Here is an 18,198-nt window from a genome sequence, read left to right on the forward strand (position 1 = left end):
ATATATATATATATATATATATATATAATATATATATATAATATATATATAATATATATATATATATATATATATTATATATATATATATATATATATATATATATATATATATATATATATATATATATATATATATATATATATATATATATATATATATATATATATATATATATATATATATATATATATATATATATATATATATATATATATATATATATATATATATATATATATATATATATATATATATATATGCACTTTTAAAGGGTGTTTGCAGCGTTCCTCGGCCCTAATTGTACCAGCTTTTTAGCCTTTTCACAGACTCCATTTCCTATTCCTTCAGTCTTGCTGTCCATCCTTTCTAGGGTAACTGTGAGGTTTTCTCCCAACTCATTTAATCTTTGCATTTCATCTCCTTTATCTGTTGGTTCCCTTCATCATACTATCCAACCATTCCAATTTCCTCTTTTTGCTGTCTTAAAAAGCGCGAATGGCTGGAAATTCCTAATGGCTTGGTTTAACAGCCTAGATTTCATAAAATCAGTTTTGAGGTTTTCATTGGCAATTTTCAATGGTATTGACCATTCACTGTTATTGTTAACCACGATAAATAACAGGGATCGTGTTATACAAAGCTGTTGTGTATTTATGTTTAAACGTTTTAAAGTCTTAGGGACTCATATATCTCCTAGTGTGTTTTTTTCTGTTGTGCTGTAAGGGAGGCTGGAGATTTGCTGAAGATAAAGCACAGGAGAGACATGTGTATCGGAATTTCACGGAGGAATTTTGCCTTACACGATGTTCGATACGGTAATGATGTTCATGTGCTTGGTATTTTAACGTTAAAGTTTATTTTCCCGTCCTCATATGGAAGAACGTAAATAGTAACTATATTCAGCTTCGCTTACTCAGGCTAACACTTGAACAAATCTCGCATTCTGATATCTCTTTAAATATAAGGGATTGTAGCCGTAAATGTGTTTTCGTTATACGTAAAAAAATCTAAATGTGTATTTTAGTAAATCTGGGATAAGGAAGAAAGCTATTTTGTACTTAGAAATAAAAATCGTATAAAAATCGTCGAGATTAAAGGTAAAGTTTCAAAACGAATCTGGCAAATAATATTTGCCTATAATTGTCTGTAACTATGTCGCAGTGGCTGGTCTAGTGCATGCTGCTGAATGACTCTATCATATTAATTCTATATTTTGCATATTAGTCTACTGGTAATCAAACGCAAGAAGTCTGCAGAATAGTTCACTACCCTGACTAATAATCTGAAAGCAACCTTGATGTTCACCTTTTAATCATTCATCCCTGGAAATCTGGTCAAGATCCGCAGACATTGCACGTCATAGATCAGGTGCGTTCTCTCCTCTCTTAATGAAAATAATCTCTTAGGTTGGAGGAGGTTCTGTTAGCAATGGCAAAATTTGCGTCATGGCACCCCAGCAAGACAAGTTTATCACACTAGGCTAAGGTGGTGACACCACAAACATACCGAATGTGCTTCTCAGTTTTATGTGAATTGCTGCTGCATGAAAATTAAGCACCATTAATATTATATATTCTTCCTGTGCCTTGTTACTTTTATTAACTTGTCAATTCTGTCCAAGACTACTGTGAAGTAGGGAGTACTCATAGTGAAATTTGCGACTAGCCTGTAATGGCACCCTAAAAATTACTGTAGGTCATTTTGAAGTTTCAGTATATATACGTAAATGCACTTATTGTAATATTGGAAACTTTTCAGGGTTTTAAAATAAACAGCTTCTCTATTCATATTAGATATGAGAGGGGACAAATTTATATTTATGCTAGCTTTTTCTATGGGTTTCATTATCAGCAAAAAGAGCGCTGAATTACCGGAAGGTTAATTATCCAAGTTACGAGAATGTAAATGACAACTACGCCTATTGCATATTGTGTACTTGCGCTTAACAATTTTCCATTACTTTCATAGTTTTTAGTAAACAGTAGAACCAGATATGATCACTTTCCACCCTAGTTTTGATTGCTATATAGGACTGCTAAGATGTGAATAGACATTGAACTCCTGGGTTTAATTTTTTCGTTTTTATTTATTTTTGCTTAAATGGCCTTCATTTTTCCACTTTTCGAAAATTTGTATTAACTTGTAGGAAAAGGTATTTTTTGTGTAATTGGCAGATGTGATCATAACGTTACTACTTTTGAGCGACGTGTTCTTACGTGTGAACTGGATATTTACTGAAAATTTAATTTGTACTTCCTTTTTTATGACTGTGACTTTCTTTTCAGTTTTTTAAGTTGACCATTATAAGTTGTAATTTTTTTAAGAGAGAAGGTAGTTCACGAACCCGAAAACTTGATAAAAAATGTTTCAACTATGTTGTGGGGTCTTTCTTACATTTTTCGGACACGGAAGTGAAGTTTCCGGCTATTTAACTGTGGATGTCTTGAACTTTGAGGCGGGTGAGGTTGAACCGCATTTCACAGCACTGAACTGGAGTCAATGACTTGATCGTAGCTAGCGGAAGCAATGTCACACTCGGCCTTCAGTGTTGTGTAAACCTCTTGGAGCCTTTTCATTGATGACTTTTCGATTATATTCTTGGACTGTGTTGCTTAATCCTGCTTCTTGATTAACATTCTTATTTATGCCTAATTTTGGAAAAGATTTATTCACAAAAATGTTGGGGGATCTCAATCAACAAGCACTTTCAATGTATCTCCTAATTTGAATGCCACTACAAGTATTTCATTTTGGCACTTTGTAAGCTCATTTGTGATTTTCTTGTCAACTGTGGTGTTGTTGCTACATTCTTGCCGTCGATTTGATCAAGTCCTTCTGTTATTCTCTTATTCTGGTCTAAATCCTTTAACGTTTCACCGAAATATTGTCATTTTTACAAGGCATTATATGTACTTGAATAACAAGCATTTGACCTGATAAGGGAGGCTCCATTTTCTCCGGGCTTTCTCCAAAGGGTATCACCTGTGATACCCTTCGGAGAAAGCCAAGTTTGGTTAAGATTTCGGAAAGATTTTCCAACGTGGAGCCATGGAGTTTAAAAATCCCATGCTTTCCTTTTTCATAATTTAATTTCATCATCATGAAGTAGACCAGGCTGTACCCTTGGAGACCAGGGTGGGGGAATTGAGAAGGGCTATTTATCTAAATGACAAAAGGAGTTTACTGCAGCTGTAGCACATTGTTCCAGGAAAAATATCAAGACTTTCGAAATACAATACCAAAATAAAATAAAATTTTAGTGACCTCAAAATCAATTTTAAGGTCCCATATCGATAGAAATTCTCACAATATTTAGATCAATGTTTTCATAAATTGTTATAAATGAAAGGATTAAGCAGCATTATCCATGAATATGATAAAAATGGTCCATTAATAAACACTCCAACCATTTATGACAAATTTATGATGGAATAAATTTTCGGAAAGGGTGTAAGGGATAAGTAGGTTACTGATAAGTATATAAGATGCAAGACTTCTCCAAAGCACAATTTCTCCCACCTTGGAGAATGGGTTAGCGTATCCTGAAGGTCTGATTTTAAGGTACTAATAAATGAGCCCTCTAAACGAAGGGTGGGGAAAATTACATAATGGCAAAGCAACAACATTAACGACTATGAAGAGCCTTCAAAGACCGCTTATCTCGGCTAATGTTAAGTGCCGTAATCTACATCCTCGCTCCTCTCAAGATTCCTTAACCAGATGCGGATTACTCCCAAAATGTAATCGCTTGTTGCCGGCCAGAGAACCACTTTTTGTAAATTTTTCATAAAAATCCACTCTCACCTTTCTGCTAACAAGCAGACAAAAAGGAAACAATCTCTTCTAATTTGCTGGCAGTAGCAAAAATCAAAAAGATAGCATCAAACATACCTTAAAGTACTACAGTATATCTAAATTATCTCACTTTTATGAATGGTTTCATTTAAATCAAGATATCAATTTTACTTTTAAGTATCAGTAATTTCTTGAAGTTATTAGGTTCAAATAAGCAATTAACTTTCGTTTCAGTTTTGTCTTAAACCTTGGCCTCCTTGGATGACGGTGGACAAGAAATAAAGTTAAAGATGTATAAGAATTTTCAGCAGAGGAAGATAAAGTATGACAACTAACGGAATAATTGTTAGAAGTTGTACTGTAACACAAAGCAGCACAGGTCCCTTTCTTTTCATCAAAAGTATCTGTATAGGGTAACACTGTGCATACAGTATACAATAATGGCCCTAAATCTGTTGCCAGCACGAGATTAAGAGCTATTTTTTTTTTAAGTTGAATGCTGCAGCTCATTAAGCAAAATAATCACTACAGAACTATGTTCCTGAAAGTAATTGTATTTCTTGAGATCAATGTCTTGTGAGACTGAGACTGCATGACAGTCCTTTGGGAACTTTGATAACAAGCTTACTATGGTATTAGATTTTGTAGAGCATAACCCTTAAATGAATTCTTTATGGTCAGGAAGTAATTTTTTTTTTAGATACTAGTACACACGTATGCCAAGAAATTTTTAAAAACTGGCATCTTAACAAGAAGCATAGCAGCACATGTTGAATAATTCCTTTACAAAAATGAAGAAAATAAAGAGACCTGGCGAATTTAGTAGGAGCGTCTGGTTGATTATAACTAAAAAATGCTGAACACCACCTGAGTGTACAATAATCTGACATGCAGATAAAAAAAGCTGTCCTTTATGTCCTTAGGAACTGCACTTGAGTCAAACTCGATGTTTTGAGGCTAGGCAAGTCGCGCCGTTCAGTTGAAAAGTGGTAGCTGCTTCCTCTGCAGGGTTTTCCAAGATATATACAATTCAAATGGCATTATTTGGAATATTACTGAGGGAGATAGTTTTCTTAAAACCATTATTTACAACCAATTCTCATATATAGCTGTGTCCATACTGACAGAATGACAGTAGTTTAAGAGAGGGCAGAAACATTGGTCTCAGACTCGAGGGATGAATGCATACAGTCCCGAAACTCGGACCAAGTTAATTCCATTTTTCATATAGTACCTAGAGAGTAAAATGAATAAATATGCCATGTGGATGTTATGTTTAAAGTAGTATTTATGTTGTATGCATGAATTAATTGGTGTCTAAATTTAATTGAGATTTTACCTTCTCAGTTCCAGTAGTCTTTGTCCAAAGAAATATTTGCTGTGCAGATGACCACAGTCAATGTGACAATAATATGAAAAGAAAAACTATAACCCCATCAATTTATACTATGGAGGTGACTGTCCCTCCAGACTTACTTTTTTTCGTGTATAGGATTCTTGCAAAACTTTTGCTCAGTCATCTCCTAGATGGCAGGTGTTACTTGAGATGTATTTGTAATTTTCCTTGGTACACAACATTTCTAGGCTCGCAAGGCTTCTTTAGATGGATTTGCTTATTAAAAGTAACAGACTGAAGGGAGCATGTTGATCCCCTTGGTCTGTCCCACTTAAGCACAGCTTAAAAACTGCTGCCAAAGAAAATGTAGGCTATAAAGTAGTCACACATTAACCTCTTTTCTGTTGTTTCATTATTGAATAAAATTAATAGACAGTCCACATCTTGTCCTTTCCTAAGGATTCTTCCACAAAACTAAGGAACGACCTGTCGTTCCTGATGATATTCCCTAAGATGTTCGTACATACTCTTCTTGCCTCTTAGGCGAAAAGGACACTGCAAAGAACTTTGGATGCCTGCCACACCAGCAGTCGTGTTCTTCTACAGAATGTACCCAGGGAGACTTGCCTCTCATAGACTTTGGGTTTAAAGACAGTTCTATAGTGTTCACAGACTTTTTTTTGACAAAGCTACAGCTGACTGCATTCTTATTATCTGGACTTGATGTTATGGGAAAACACTCCACTTCACTGAATGCTGTAACGTAAAAATAATTGCGATTACTGTACTGCATCTTTAATCAAAAAAATTTTTTTCTGTGAACTGTCCAGTAAAATTCAATTCCTGGATTATCTTACAATATACAGTGTTGGTTGAGAAGTTTTCATTTTTAAGGTAGTGGGGAGCTAAGCATTCCACATTTTTAGTAGTTTTACACAATTAGCATATTTAACTCAGATTAATGAATCATTTTAGGCCATATTTTGTTGGCTTATGACAGATGGTGAACCACATAACCGAGTTCAGTACCATATCCTTAAAGCCTTGGGTTTACATCCCTTTGCTTGAAGGTATAGTGGAACTGACTTTGCTTAGTTTCTATTTATCCATTCATTTGTTAATAAGAGGTACGGTTAGAATATTCTATTCACTCTTGTGTTACAAATCATATACTATTTAAGATTCTAATGAATTGTATCTTTCAGGTACACAATCCAGTACTTATTATTATCTTCAGTTCTTGGGCATTTATTTCTATGGAGGCTTGCTTAACAAGTTCATGACCCTTCAGCTTGTTGCATTTGATATTCTCAAAGAAAATATGCCACAGTCAATAATATGTAATATTAAAGAATATTTGCTTCTAAAAGTTTACTGACTTAGCCCTTTCTATATTATTCCAGTGGGTAACAGCATCTGCTTGAAGTTAAAAAGACAGGACAGGAGAATTATGTCACCATAATTAGCATGTCACTCTACACGACATCCCCAAGATTAATTGATGGTACACATGTGGTTTACTGACTGCACTTGATTATAATGTATAATCATACGCTTATGGATTTTCCAAGGACTCTTGATACTTTTTTTATGTCGGTAAGGTTTGGCTGCATGATTTCTGTACTGATAATTTTTTTAAAAACAGAATTGGGCAGCAATTGTTGCACTGGAGACTTTAAAACTTAAAGGTCAGTACTAGTCAGAATTACAGGAATGATAAAGAAATTGAAAGAATAAATGAGTATTTTTACTATTTTTATGAATCATATACCGTTTAATAAACCGCATTTGTCAAGTACAGAAACTGTACTAATTTTTATTTTCTCGGGCATTCATGTCTGTTTCATCTTGTTTCATTAGAGGTATATTTTACATAGACTGTACATAATAAGAAGCTTGGTGCTTAAAAATATGCCACAGTTCTGAATATTTAACATTACACAAAATTTGTGTATTTGCACATTTTCTGGCTAAATCTTTTCTATATCATTCCAGTGGGTACCAGCAGCACCTTGGAGTCAAAAAGACAAGATAGGTGAATTATGTCATCATTGTTTGCATGTCACTCTGCAAGACATCCCCATTATTTGACGGTAAGTGGCTTAATGACTGTGCATTGCTATATTGTATAATCATACACTTATACATTTCTGAAGGACTCCTCATAATTTTTTTATTAATTTTTTTGGGTGGATGGATTCTGTACTATTATTAATCTTTTAGAATGAAAGTAGGCAGAAATTAGAGGGATAGGGAACTGTGATACTCTGTTGGTGAGAATTTAAACATAAGCTTATTTTTTTTTTAAATCTGAAGCTGAAAACCTTTGAGTAGAGTCAACAGACTATAAATCCAAGAGGTCTCCGAAGAGAGAGAGAGAGGAAAAGGTAATAAAGAAATGTGAGGGAACAGAAAATAAAATAGACACCCCTGAATTCAGATGTCACCAGAAAGCTGGAATGAATTTGCTCCTTGCTTAAGCATTTGGCGGTCATATTCCACAACTGCACTAGGCAAACTATTCCACATTTCAGCTGTAGCAAAGATAAAACTCTTAGCACACCTAGTAGTATTAAACCTGATAACTGGAAAACAACACACTGTTTGCAGCAGCAGCAGCCTGCATAGTGTTGCAAGCAAAAAAGCTAGATCAGGTGAAGAAGATTGTTCATGTGTGGTTGTGTTGTACATTTTACACAACAAGAATATTGAACTCGCTTTGTCTATGCCTTAAGTCAACATTAAGAGTTGGGAAAAGAAACTTAACTGGTGACATAATTCACTTCAAGAGTTTGAGATGAGTCAGCACTGGAAGATCACACTGGAAAAAAGTACTCCAGGCAAGGAATAAGAGAAGTCGAGACACTTAGATATAATAGCTCCATCTTTTTAATAATAAGAGAAGCTCCATCTTTTTAGAAAAGTAATATTACATATATGCTCTTCAAAAGTCAATTTTTTATTAAAGTTGAACAGAAAATCTGAGTCACTGACATTTAAAACCATACCATTTACACATGCATCAGGATGCAATGGCAAGAGTGTTCTGAATAGTCTAATCACTTTATTTTTGAGTTTTAGAAGGCTTATGTTTCATGCCCCAAAGCTAGCTCCACTCATGAGTACATGCCAGATCTCTGTTCAAGGATTCTGCAACCATAGACATAAGGCACGAGATGGAACAACAGCTAGAAGACTAGCATCGTCGACAAATGCAATTAGTTTGTTCTTCACACCTTGCCACAAGCCATATAGTTCCAAGGTCCAAGAACAACTGAAATGGCATTACTAAAGCTACAGTACTGACCATCAACACAGACCCTTTGGGTTATAACCATCCGATTTAAATTCATTTAATACACTGATGTAAGATCCACAAATCCAAATAATATTAGCTTGCAGAAAAGTACTTTATGATTCACATAGTTAAAGGCTAAACTAAAATCTAAATCAACCATGTGTGCCACTGCAGCCTCACTACAGTGCGAGCATTCTGCAAGACTGTAAATACAAGAATTCATCATCAGTACCAGGACCCTTACAGACCCAAACTGTAATGATAATTGCAGGTTATCTTAACAAGCTTACAAAGATGCTTAGAGAGTAGCACCTTAAAGAACCTTATAAAACGGGTAATTAAAATCGGCCTATATTCTGAGGGCATGAGAATGGCCTTAGTCCCTTCGGTCATGAAGCAATATTTCCCGTCTTCCAAACAAGAAGGAAATTTCCAAGGACAACTAACCTTCTGAAAAGAGTATTAATTTCAGGAGCAGTGACAACAGAAGTCTTTTAAAAGGTGGTCAAGATCTGAGGGTCTATGCTGCCATGTCTGTCAAACACCAGAAGCAGAGTTCTGATTTAACTAGTTCTAAAGGCCCTTGAACACAACTTAGGCTCTGGGAAGCATGATTGACATCACGGTTTGCTCATGATGATTTGCTGCATATTGCCCATTAGGGCAACAAAGCAATTCCATCAGCTCCTATAAGGGGACTTTTTGACAAAAAGTATGAACTATAGATGGTATTTTTATTTCTTGAACAAAGTTTTCACAGGAAATCGTCACGCCACAGACTTGAAAACTAAAAGGTCAGTGGTCAAAACTACAGGAATGACAAAGAAATGGAAAGAATCTAGAAATATTTGATCTCTAGAAGGGTATAAGCCATTTTTTTAGAAATGTAGTTTTATAGCAAGGGTCTGTGCTGTTATAAGTTTCAAGCCCCAGAAGCAGTCTTGCCTTTTCTAATTCTGGAGGCCATTGAACACAGCTTAATGCCCTGGAGAGCAAGACTGAGGCAAGACCAAGGACTCCAGTTTGCTCACAAAGACATAAGCCAAAGTTCTGCCCTCTATTTAGGGCAATATACAGCCGTTGCATCACCACCTACAAGGGGAGCAATTCTTGAATGAACTTGAACAAGTGAGGACTCAAAGATCTTCTTTATAACCTCATGCGATCTCCCGGATCTTTTATAGACAACCTGAGTTTGACTTCTCAGCTCGATGAAATTGTTGCAGCTTGATGAAACTGTGCAACAAAGAGTCTGATCAGTTGCTCCCCTATTAATCTATTTTTTAAGTTTGTTTCAGAGCCTTGATCTTGAATTCATTCAGTTCAGGTCCACATTAGCAACGGTTTGCAGCAAAAGTAACTGTTAAAGTTTTCTTGTTATTTCTGATAAGGGAGGTTTTGACTAAAAATAGGAAATATACAAGAGTACTTTTATTTCTTGAACAGAAAGTAGTCTTTTCTTTTTACATGAAATTGTTGCACCACAGACTTGAAAACTAAAAGATCAGTAGTCAGAACTACAGGAATGATAAAGAAATGGATAGATTCAATGAGTATTCAGTCTCTGAAAGGGTATATGTAATTTTTGGGATAAAAATGTAGTACTTTTTTGTAGTAATTAGATAAAGTAGTACTGTGTTGTAGCAATATTTTTCAACTGTGGTTCACCACTAAAAAGTAAAATGGCTATTCCTTTTAATTACAGTAGCTACCGTAGTTTTGCACTCAAGACATTATTAACATACATGTCCATTACAACATAGTACTTCACTTTCTAAATACAAATATCATCATTTGTTACTTTCAAGTTCCATCACCCTTAAATTTACATATCACAGAATTACACAGTAATTTTTATCCTTCAGGTCAAAAAACTAAAAATTGCAGTAAAAACATTGATAATATACCGAGTAGAATACAGTATCAACAATTACTATACAGCACTTAATGGATGACTAGTAAACAGCAGATTTTTTTTTACATATATTACTCTTTTTGTAAAGATATTTAAAAACAAAATTAATGTAATTTTTAAGGTATGTACAATTTGAAAATAATAAAATTAAATGCAATTTCTATCTGAATAGTGGAGTAGGGGGTGCAAGAGATTCCAAAGTAGTAGAACTTGAAGGTAACAAAAAAAGAAATACAGCTTAGAGTCCTAGGCACATTCAAGAATTATGTTTGACTTTAAAGTTAGGTAAATGACTCTACAGTTATATAAAAAACTATTGGCTCTGTTTAAAAATCTTCAACACAATACACCACAATGATTTATGATACCTCCATAAAACCACTGATTACTTTCCACTAAATGCTTGAAGACCAGTAATTGCACGTCCAAGTATAAGAGCATGGATGTCATGTGTTCCTGAAAGTTGAAAGAATGTAGTCAGGATAATAGAAACTATCAAATATACCAAATATGTAGTAGTCAGGATAATAGAAACAATCAAATATACCAAATACGTGATCAGTCAATTGCAAATAAATCTTAAAAGTAATTTATAGTATGTATGTACAGTAATTATTTATATCCTCTACATATCATTATAGCCACTTATTTACAGAAAACTTAAAATGTCAATACCTTCATAAGTATTCACAGCTTCCAAGTTCATAACATGCCTAATAATGTGATATTCATCACATATTCCATTACCACCCAGCATATCTCGTGTCTGTCTAGCAATGTCCAGGGCCTTGCCACATGAGTTGCGTTTCAAAAGGCTGATCATCTCTGGGGTTGCCCTAAATGGGAGGATAGAGGTTAATGTAAATAAACAAATTATTTATATTGGTTCCATCAATTATCAATATTATATCAAATCTTTTGTCTCTACAATTTTAATGCCATTCTCTAACAAAATCTTACTTTCACATTTTGGACTGACTGGCATGAAGGTAAAATAGCAAAGATGAAACAGAGTGGATAAAATCACAAATCTAATGCCCAAGTACTTCATTGAAGTTCTCTATCATTGAGGTAAGTCCATCTGTATTTTCTGTAACAGCCTGAGTGCTCCTGGTATAGCAATAAATTTTATAAGTCAAGTATACCTTAGTTTAACCAGATCACTGAGCGGGTTAACAGCTCTCCTAGGGCTGGCCCAAGGATTAGATTTATTTTACGTGGCTAAGAACCAATTGGTTACCTAGCAATGGGATCTACAACTTATTGTGAATCCGAACCAATTTATAGCGAGAAATGAATTTCTATTACCAGAAATAAATTCCTCTTATTCTTCATTGGTATAACAATAAATTTTATAATCGTATCATGTAACTCATACTGGTAATATGACAGGAAGGCAGTAACTCCATGACATGCCTGTAATGTGAATCATGCAAATAAGGATTAATGACCCACATTCCTCCAACGGCTTAAAGTATGTCCTCCTGCACCAACTGGTCCCACCGAGTATACATCAAAGGCTTCTGGGTAAAATCATGTAAGCACAATCCTGAAGGTATTGTGACAGCATGAACCTTCCTCTGAGAGCTCCAGATTTAACATAGACAATGATGGATATCGCAGATCTCACAGGTCTGGATCCTGAGCTGGGGAACGATCTCTAGTGATGGCAAGTATGGCTGGGAGACCACTTGACGAAGCAAGTAAGCCTAGGAGACCATCTGATGAAGCCAGTAAATGATATCAGAGACCAGTAGCTCTCAGCAACCAGATGGAAATGCACCAGAGATGAGACATGAAAAAGGATGGAAGCTGCGTGTGCATGCACCGAGAGCAAGTACTGATGGCTAATGCCAAACAAAGGACATTCTCCTGATCAGAAGGAGATGGCAAAACTGAGACAGTAAAGCATGGAAAGCTACGGAATACATGATTATGAATCCCATTTCCAGGCAAACAATCCCAGCTACCATTCAGGAGCACTCACCATTACATGGAGTTCACTGCCATAATTAGAGGAGGAGAGGTGACCACCAATGAAAACAACATCTTGAGGGTCAAATGAAGTAAGAAGATATTAAACAAGGTTCATAAGGGGGTTCAAGTGAGGCTGCACAAAACCAGAATGAATGAGTCCTGACAATAAACCTAGAACTGACTGGCGAAAGATGATGATACAGTTTGAAATACTGTGCTTGAGTCCAAGGTAGATCTACATGTTAACAAAATATCTTGTAGAGCTACCCTAATACCTACAAGATAAAACTTAACATATCCTCAGGAATAACAAGGAACAGAAGCTTCATGAGGAAGAGTACCCAGTTCATTTCACTATTAAAGGAATGTTGGTTAGAAGACCTGGAAGGGATGGTGATAATTCCAGCTGCAGCTTCTGTAAGCCCTGCTCACCGACTACACTGAATAATTTCATGAATGAAGATCAACTGATCCTGGATGAGCTTGAAATTTATTAAAATGAGATTGCTTCAAAGGGCTTCTCCAACCAACAAGGATTCTGAGATGTCCCCACTTAAATATAGATTATCCACACACCACTTCAAAGGGCTTCTCCGACCAACAAGGATTCTGAGATGTCCACACTTAAATAAGGTTATCCACGCACCACTCTTGCTGGGGCAACGAGAATCATACTGGAGTTCATCAAAGTCCAAAACACACCAGTACTTAACACAACAGACCAAATAGATCAAGCATAGATCTCATATCTGTTCCAGGATTGCAGTTCAGTGTCCAATGCCCTGGCCCTCTGGGTACATCTGCAAATAACAGAAAAGTGGGCAAGTTCTTCAAACTTGCCAGAGGGCCCTGCAAGCTCCTGATGAAAGTATCTGTCATCATACAAACAACATCTCTGCATTTAAGTAACACTGCTGTTCTGGCCAACTAGTTATGACAGGCATATCATCGTCAAACATATCATCCCAATTCACTGACCTGATAAGGTAGTCTTGAATGCTTGGAGGCAGGGAAAGACACCCCAACTTTAAGAAACTGTGCTTCCATTGCTCCTTGGGTGACAGTAAACCTAATCCAAGCTTCCATAATAAAACATCATCAGGTAGAGGTCTGAAACCTTTCGCTTAATTAAGATCATCTTTGCAAAACAACATTGTGGCTGGCGTCCAGCAAAACAAGAGCTGAAGTTGTGTATGCAAACCTGAGACAAAAAAGGTGATGCACTAGGTTTCTCTATAGACACTAGATGACCAAAGGATACCTATCATAACTTTGCTATGGGACACGGATGGTACACTGAAAGATGTGCACCTTGTCCTCCTAAAGCCCATCTTGACCCTTGAATGATAAGGAAGCTCAAGCTGAGATTATATAATACAAGTTGACCTGTAGCCCAAAGAACAGACATACGAGCAGAAGGATGTCCACTAACTGCTCCAACTTCTACTTGGAATACTTTAATACTGCCCAGTTCTCAAGGCAGTTACAGGAAAACATAGCAGATATGCCCAATCAACCATATATGCCACTGTCTCAGGATGACATGAAAGATTATGCAGTCCTAGAGCAAATGGTTCTGTCCAAAAACACTAGTCCCAGCCACATGCAATGAGATGAATAGGGGTGCTGAAAAAATAAAAGACTTCTCCCTACTGCACTGATCTCAGACAGTCTCCCACTCAAAAGTCATCAGACTATGAAATTCTCCATCAAAAAATGAGTTTGACAAAGAAATTTGCTGATGACTGAGGTTTATATATGATTAGTCTACATGTAACCTCCAAGATAAGAAAGAGGGGACTATAAAAATCAGACTTTTCTATGCTTCTCTGATGGTCCCATTCTACAAAATGGAGAAAAACCATCTCAACCCCATACTCATCACGAGTACCCAGGTAAAAGACTTGAATGGTCAGATTTTATATCAACAAAAAGATGACAGTTTAGTCAAGAACCTAAGGGTTTTTCAGAATCACCTTAGGAGATATGGGGTGATATTATGAAAAGGATTGTGGTGCCAGCAGCAGCAGAGGTGTGTGGGAGGACAAGTGGTAAGCAGCAACAGGGAAAAGAAACATGGTGGTGGAATCAAGAGGTTCAAACAGCTGTGAAGGAAAAGAGTATAGCCAGAAGAGGGTAGGAAAAAGATAACTACCAAACAAGAGAGGAGTATAGATGGACAAAGAGGGAAACAAAGAGTGGGGTAACAATTGCAAAGGAAGAAGCCGAGAGAGAATGGTATGAGAAGATGGAACACCGGAGGGAGAAAAGATAATCTACAGAATCGCAGAAATGAGAAGAAAAAACTTATAGGAGAGGTAGGAATTATTAAAGATGAAAATGGAAATATCTTAATTGAGGAAGAGGAAGTCAGGAGAAGATGGAAAGAATATTTTTCACAACTACTACACAATGGGAATGAGTGTGAAGAACTGGAAAATGTTCCTCCAGTAGAAGAACCAATAACAAACACCAGAGAGAGTGAAGTCGAGAATGCTATAAAGAAAGGAAAAGTAAATAAAGCTGCAGGAAAGTCAGAGGTAACAACAAAAATGATTAAAGCATTGGGAAATCTAGGCAGAGTGGGTGCACACACTACTGGAAAAGATCTGGGATGTAGAGGAAATGCCAAGAGTCTGGAGCAATAGTTGGATGATTAAAATATCTAAACAAAAAGATGTGTTAAACTGTCGATAGTTGGATGATTAAAATGTATAAACAAAAAGATGTGTTAAACTGTTGAAACTACTAAGCAGAGTGGGACTGATACTGCAGAGTATATGTAACTTCAGCCAGTTTGAGGAGGGTCAAAAAGAAGACTTAAGTTAAGAAGCTGACTTTGAGGACAATAGAGCAGACTAGGATGAAACAGCTAATTTGAAAATGACAGCTTGGTGAGCCCTCTATAAGCAGGTCAGATTACAAGGAATTAGAAGATACAAAGCTCACAAAGATCAGCAGCTGAAAAAGGAAGAAAATGTCCTTAAATGCCATATCCCTCTTCATCGACACATTCATACCATAGGTAAAGGGTACAGCATTACGATCAGAGTGTCCTGTGAACAGGATAAGTGCTGATCCTGGCAACAACTTCTGAAGATGATGAACACTGGTGCATCAGGGCATTAGCACTGCAAACCACATTTAAGACAATTCAACATGACCAAAACTTCCTTAGAAAACCTCTTGTGTATCCAACTCCAACAAAACCAAGATGCTGACCTCTGAGTAACTCTGAAGTGCAATATTAGGCTGTGGAACCCTTCACAAACAAAGAACAGCCATGGAAATGGTAGATCTTCTGCAAGTACTGACCCACCAAAGAAAATGAATGAGGTGTACACATACAACAGCCACAATCTCTGCTAGAACTAAGGTCCCTAAAATAGTAATGAGCAAGACTGCAGCAACTAAGGTTTCATAAACAGACTGAAATTGGTGAGCAGTTTCAATCTTGAAAATATCAGACCAATAAGGAGATTTATGCAAAGGATGTATAATGTGTATGCAAACCCATTGCAGGTTAATCATAATATTACACTTAAAAAATATTCTTCTGACTGAACTAAATCTAGCCCTCTCAAGTGTTAACGGGGTGTTACAAACTTTCCTAAATCTGGAAGGTATAGGCAGAGGAGTATTTGGACCAGTCAATCTCATTGATGGCTGAGACAGGGTCATAGCAAGTGGACAAATACCAGTTGAAGTAGAATAAACAGATATAAGAAAAGTGCAGTATCTGAAAGAAATGAGGTGGCTTTTACTGTGGCAGTGGGCGATGCAACAACTTGACCTACTAACTGCATCTCGGAGCAAGTGTTTCTCTGTACATGAGGCTGGTAATGGTCAGCCACACTGAAGGATGATTAACACTTCTTTAGCATTTTAGTCTCCCCACTTGCAGATTCAAAGGACAAAGACCTCTCATCATGAAAAGCCTCCTTGAAGGGATGATGTATACCTGCTGCATAACTCTACAGGGGCACTGCAGGAGACTAATTTGTTACAACTGATGGTCGAGAACAGAACTGACAAAGGTCACAATTGGCAAAGATAATGAGACCTTGGCTGATTTCACAGCTACTTCAATGGTCACTAACAATGATCTAACAACCAAAGAGGACCACCATTGGAGTAGCTGCAGGAGTAGACAAAGATGCACTCATGTAATCTGCAGATGAACCAATAACAGCCATAATTCTTCAAACACTGAATGCCTTCCTTTACAAGATCTACAAACAAAGAATCCACAGCAATCAGCAGATTTGGCAAGATGAGGGGACATAGCCAGCAGAACTGGAGCAGGAGGGAGTAGAATGAAGCCTTGACACAGGTGAGGCAAGGTAGCTACAGAAGCATGAGAATACCTCCTTGGGATGCCTAGGCACAGGGTAAGGCAAGGTAGCTGTGAAAGCATGAAAATACTACCTCTAAGGGATGCTAAGAAGATCCCTAAGAGAAGTTTGGTCTTCACTGGGACTGCAGCTGGACAATTTCTTAAGCTTCCTAATCTTAAGAGTCAGTGGAAATAACAATGACCTCCGCTGAGGAAATAAGCCTTGAATGCTGACAGCTAATCAGGATTTGGGAGGCTGACACTTGCAAGCCTTCCTTGAGTGGAGCATTGGTCTTTGACCATTTACAAAACCTGAGCAAGTCTGCCATCCACCGTCACAACTAACACTGCAGATGTAGGTACAAGGACAGGGACTTTGCTCCCCACAAAAGTATACTAAGGCATATTCACTGCAAGTAAAAATCCCAAAGATGAAAAAGTAAAAGCACTGTGAAATTGCACAATTCACAAGGCAAGTACAAACCAACAAATCATACTGCAATAGACAGCCACTGACCTTGGGGTTCAAACATAATATATCAGACACTGAACCATCTAGTCTAGGTCAAAATGACATCTCCAGAAGTAAAATGCTACCTGAATAGCTAGGATTTTGAGATTCAAACTCTGTCTCACATCACAGACAGGCAGCCAACCTCCTCAGATACAAATGACAGTCCTCAAAAAATGAGCAAGCACAAGCAATGGGAAAACTGCACAATTCACCAGATAAGTAACAACCACCCTTTCCTGATACCAACAAGTATCCAACTTGAGAGTGTGAAACCACTGCCCAATAGTCAACCAGTCACTGTCTTAGACTTGGGATAAAGAGCAGGGTCTAGTCCTAGTGCCAAACCAACATGCAGTAGCTAATCTTCAGCACTGAAGTTATCTGGGTTTCAGATACCACCATCCAGCTGCTGGAAAGCCTCTCTGGTCCAAGTTCTGTCCGACAACCAAGCTTCTTTAGAGTACAAGACATGTGACAACCAAACTTCTTTAGAGCACAAGACATGTGACAACCAAGTTCTTTAGACTACAAGTCTTGTCTGTCACTCTCATGGAACTGCTCCTCTGCACATGATCTTGTTCTCTTACCAGCCACATTGTTCAAAATTTCTCTGCTGCTGAGCATTCCTGCTATTCAGGAATTCGGAAAAGATAATTTCAAAGTGGTAACATATACATCAGCTTTTGCTTCCCTTGCAATGGCAGTAACAGAAAAGATACTTGACTGCTGTCTTCACCTATGTAACATCTGTAAACGGAATGAGATTAATAGACAAAATGGCATAAATTCTTCATAGCAATAGAATTTCTTAGAGGTCTTCATAGCAATAGAATCAGCAGTCACCAGACAATTTCATACAAAATTGCCCAACAGTTTCAGTAATAATCATTCCTCAGAGTATGGATTGTTGTCTACCCACAATTATGACATTCAAAGAAGGTTCAATGAGCTTACTAGTAGCTAAAGTTACTAATAAGCTATTCATGTAACCCTGCTGCTCTGAAATCACCTGGTTGAATAATTT

General features: G+C 36.9%; 1 protein-coding gene across 1 annotated transcript in view; it reads right to left on the reverse strand.

Annotated features, from left to right (window-relative positions):
• Positions 1–9,848: 9,848 nt before the first annotated feature.
• Positions 9,849–18,198, reverse strand: part of LOC136829386 (glutaryl-CoA dehydrogenase, mitochondrial) — a 29,213-nt gene continuing 20,863 nt past the window's right edge. Inside the window, exons 9-10 of the mRNA XM_067087870.1 lie at positions 11,023–11,183; positions 9,849–10,803 (exon numbers count right to left, since the gene is read on the reverse strand). Coding sequence (XP_066943971.1) covers positions 10,733–10,803; positions 11,023–11,183 — 232 coding nt within the window. The 3' untranslated portion in view covers positions 9,849–10,732. The remainder of the gene's footprint in view (positions 10,804–11,022; positions 11,184–18,198) is intronic.

Source organism: Macrobrachium rosenbergii, chromosome 44, assembly GCF_040412425.1.
Source record: "Macrobrachium rosenbergii isolate ZJJX-2024 chromosome 44, ASM4041242v1, whole genome shotgun sequence".
Lineage (NCBI taxonomy): Eukaryota > Metazoa > Arthropoda > Malacostraca > Decapoda > Palaemonidae > Macrobrachium > Macrobrachium rosenbergii.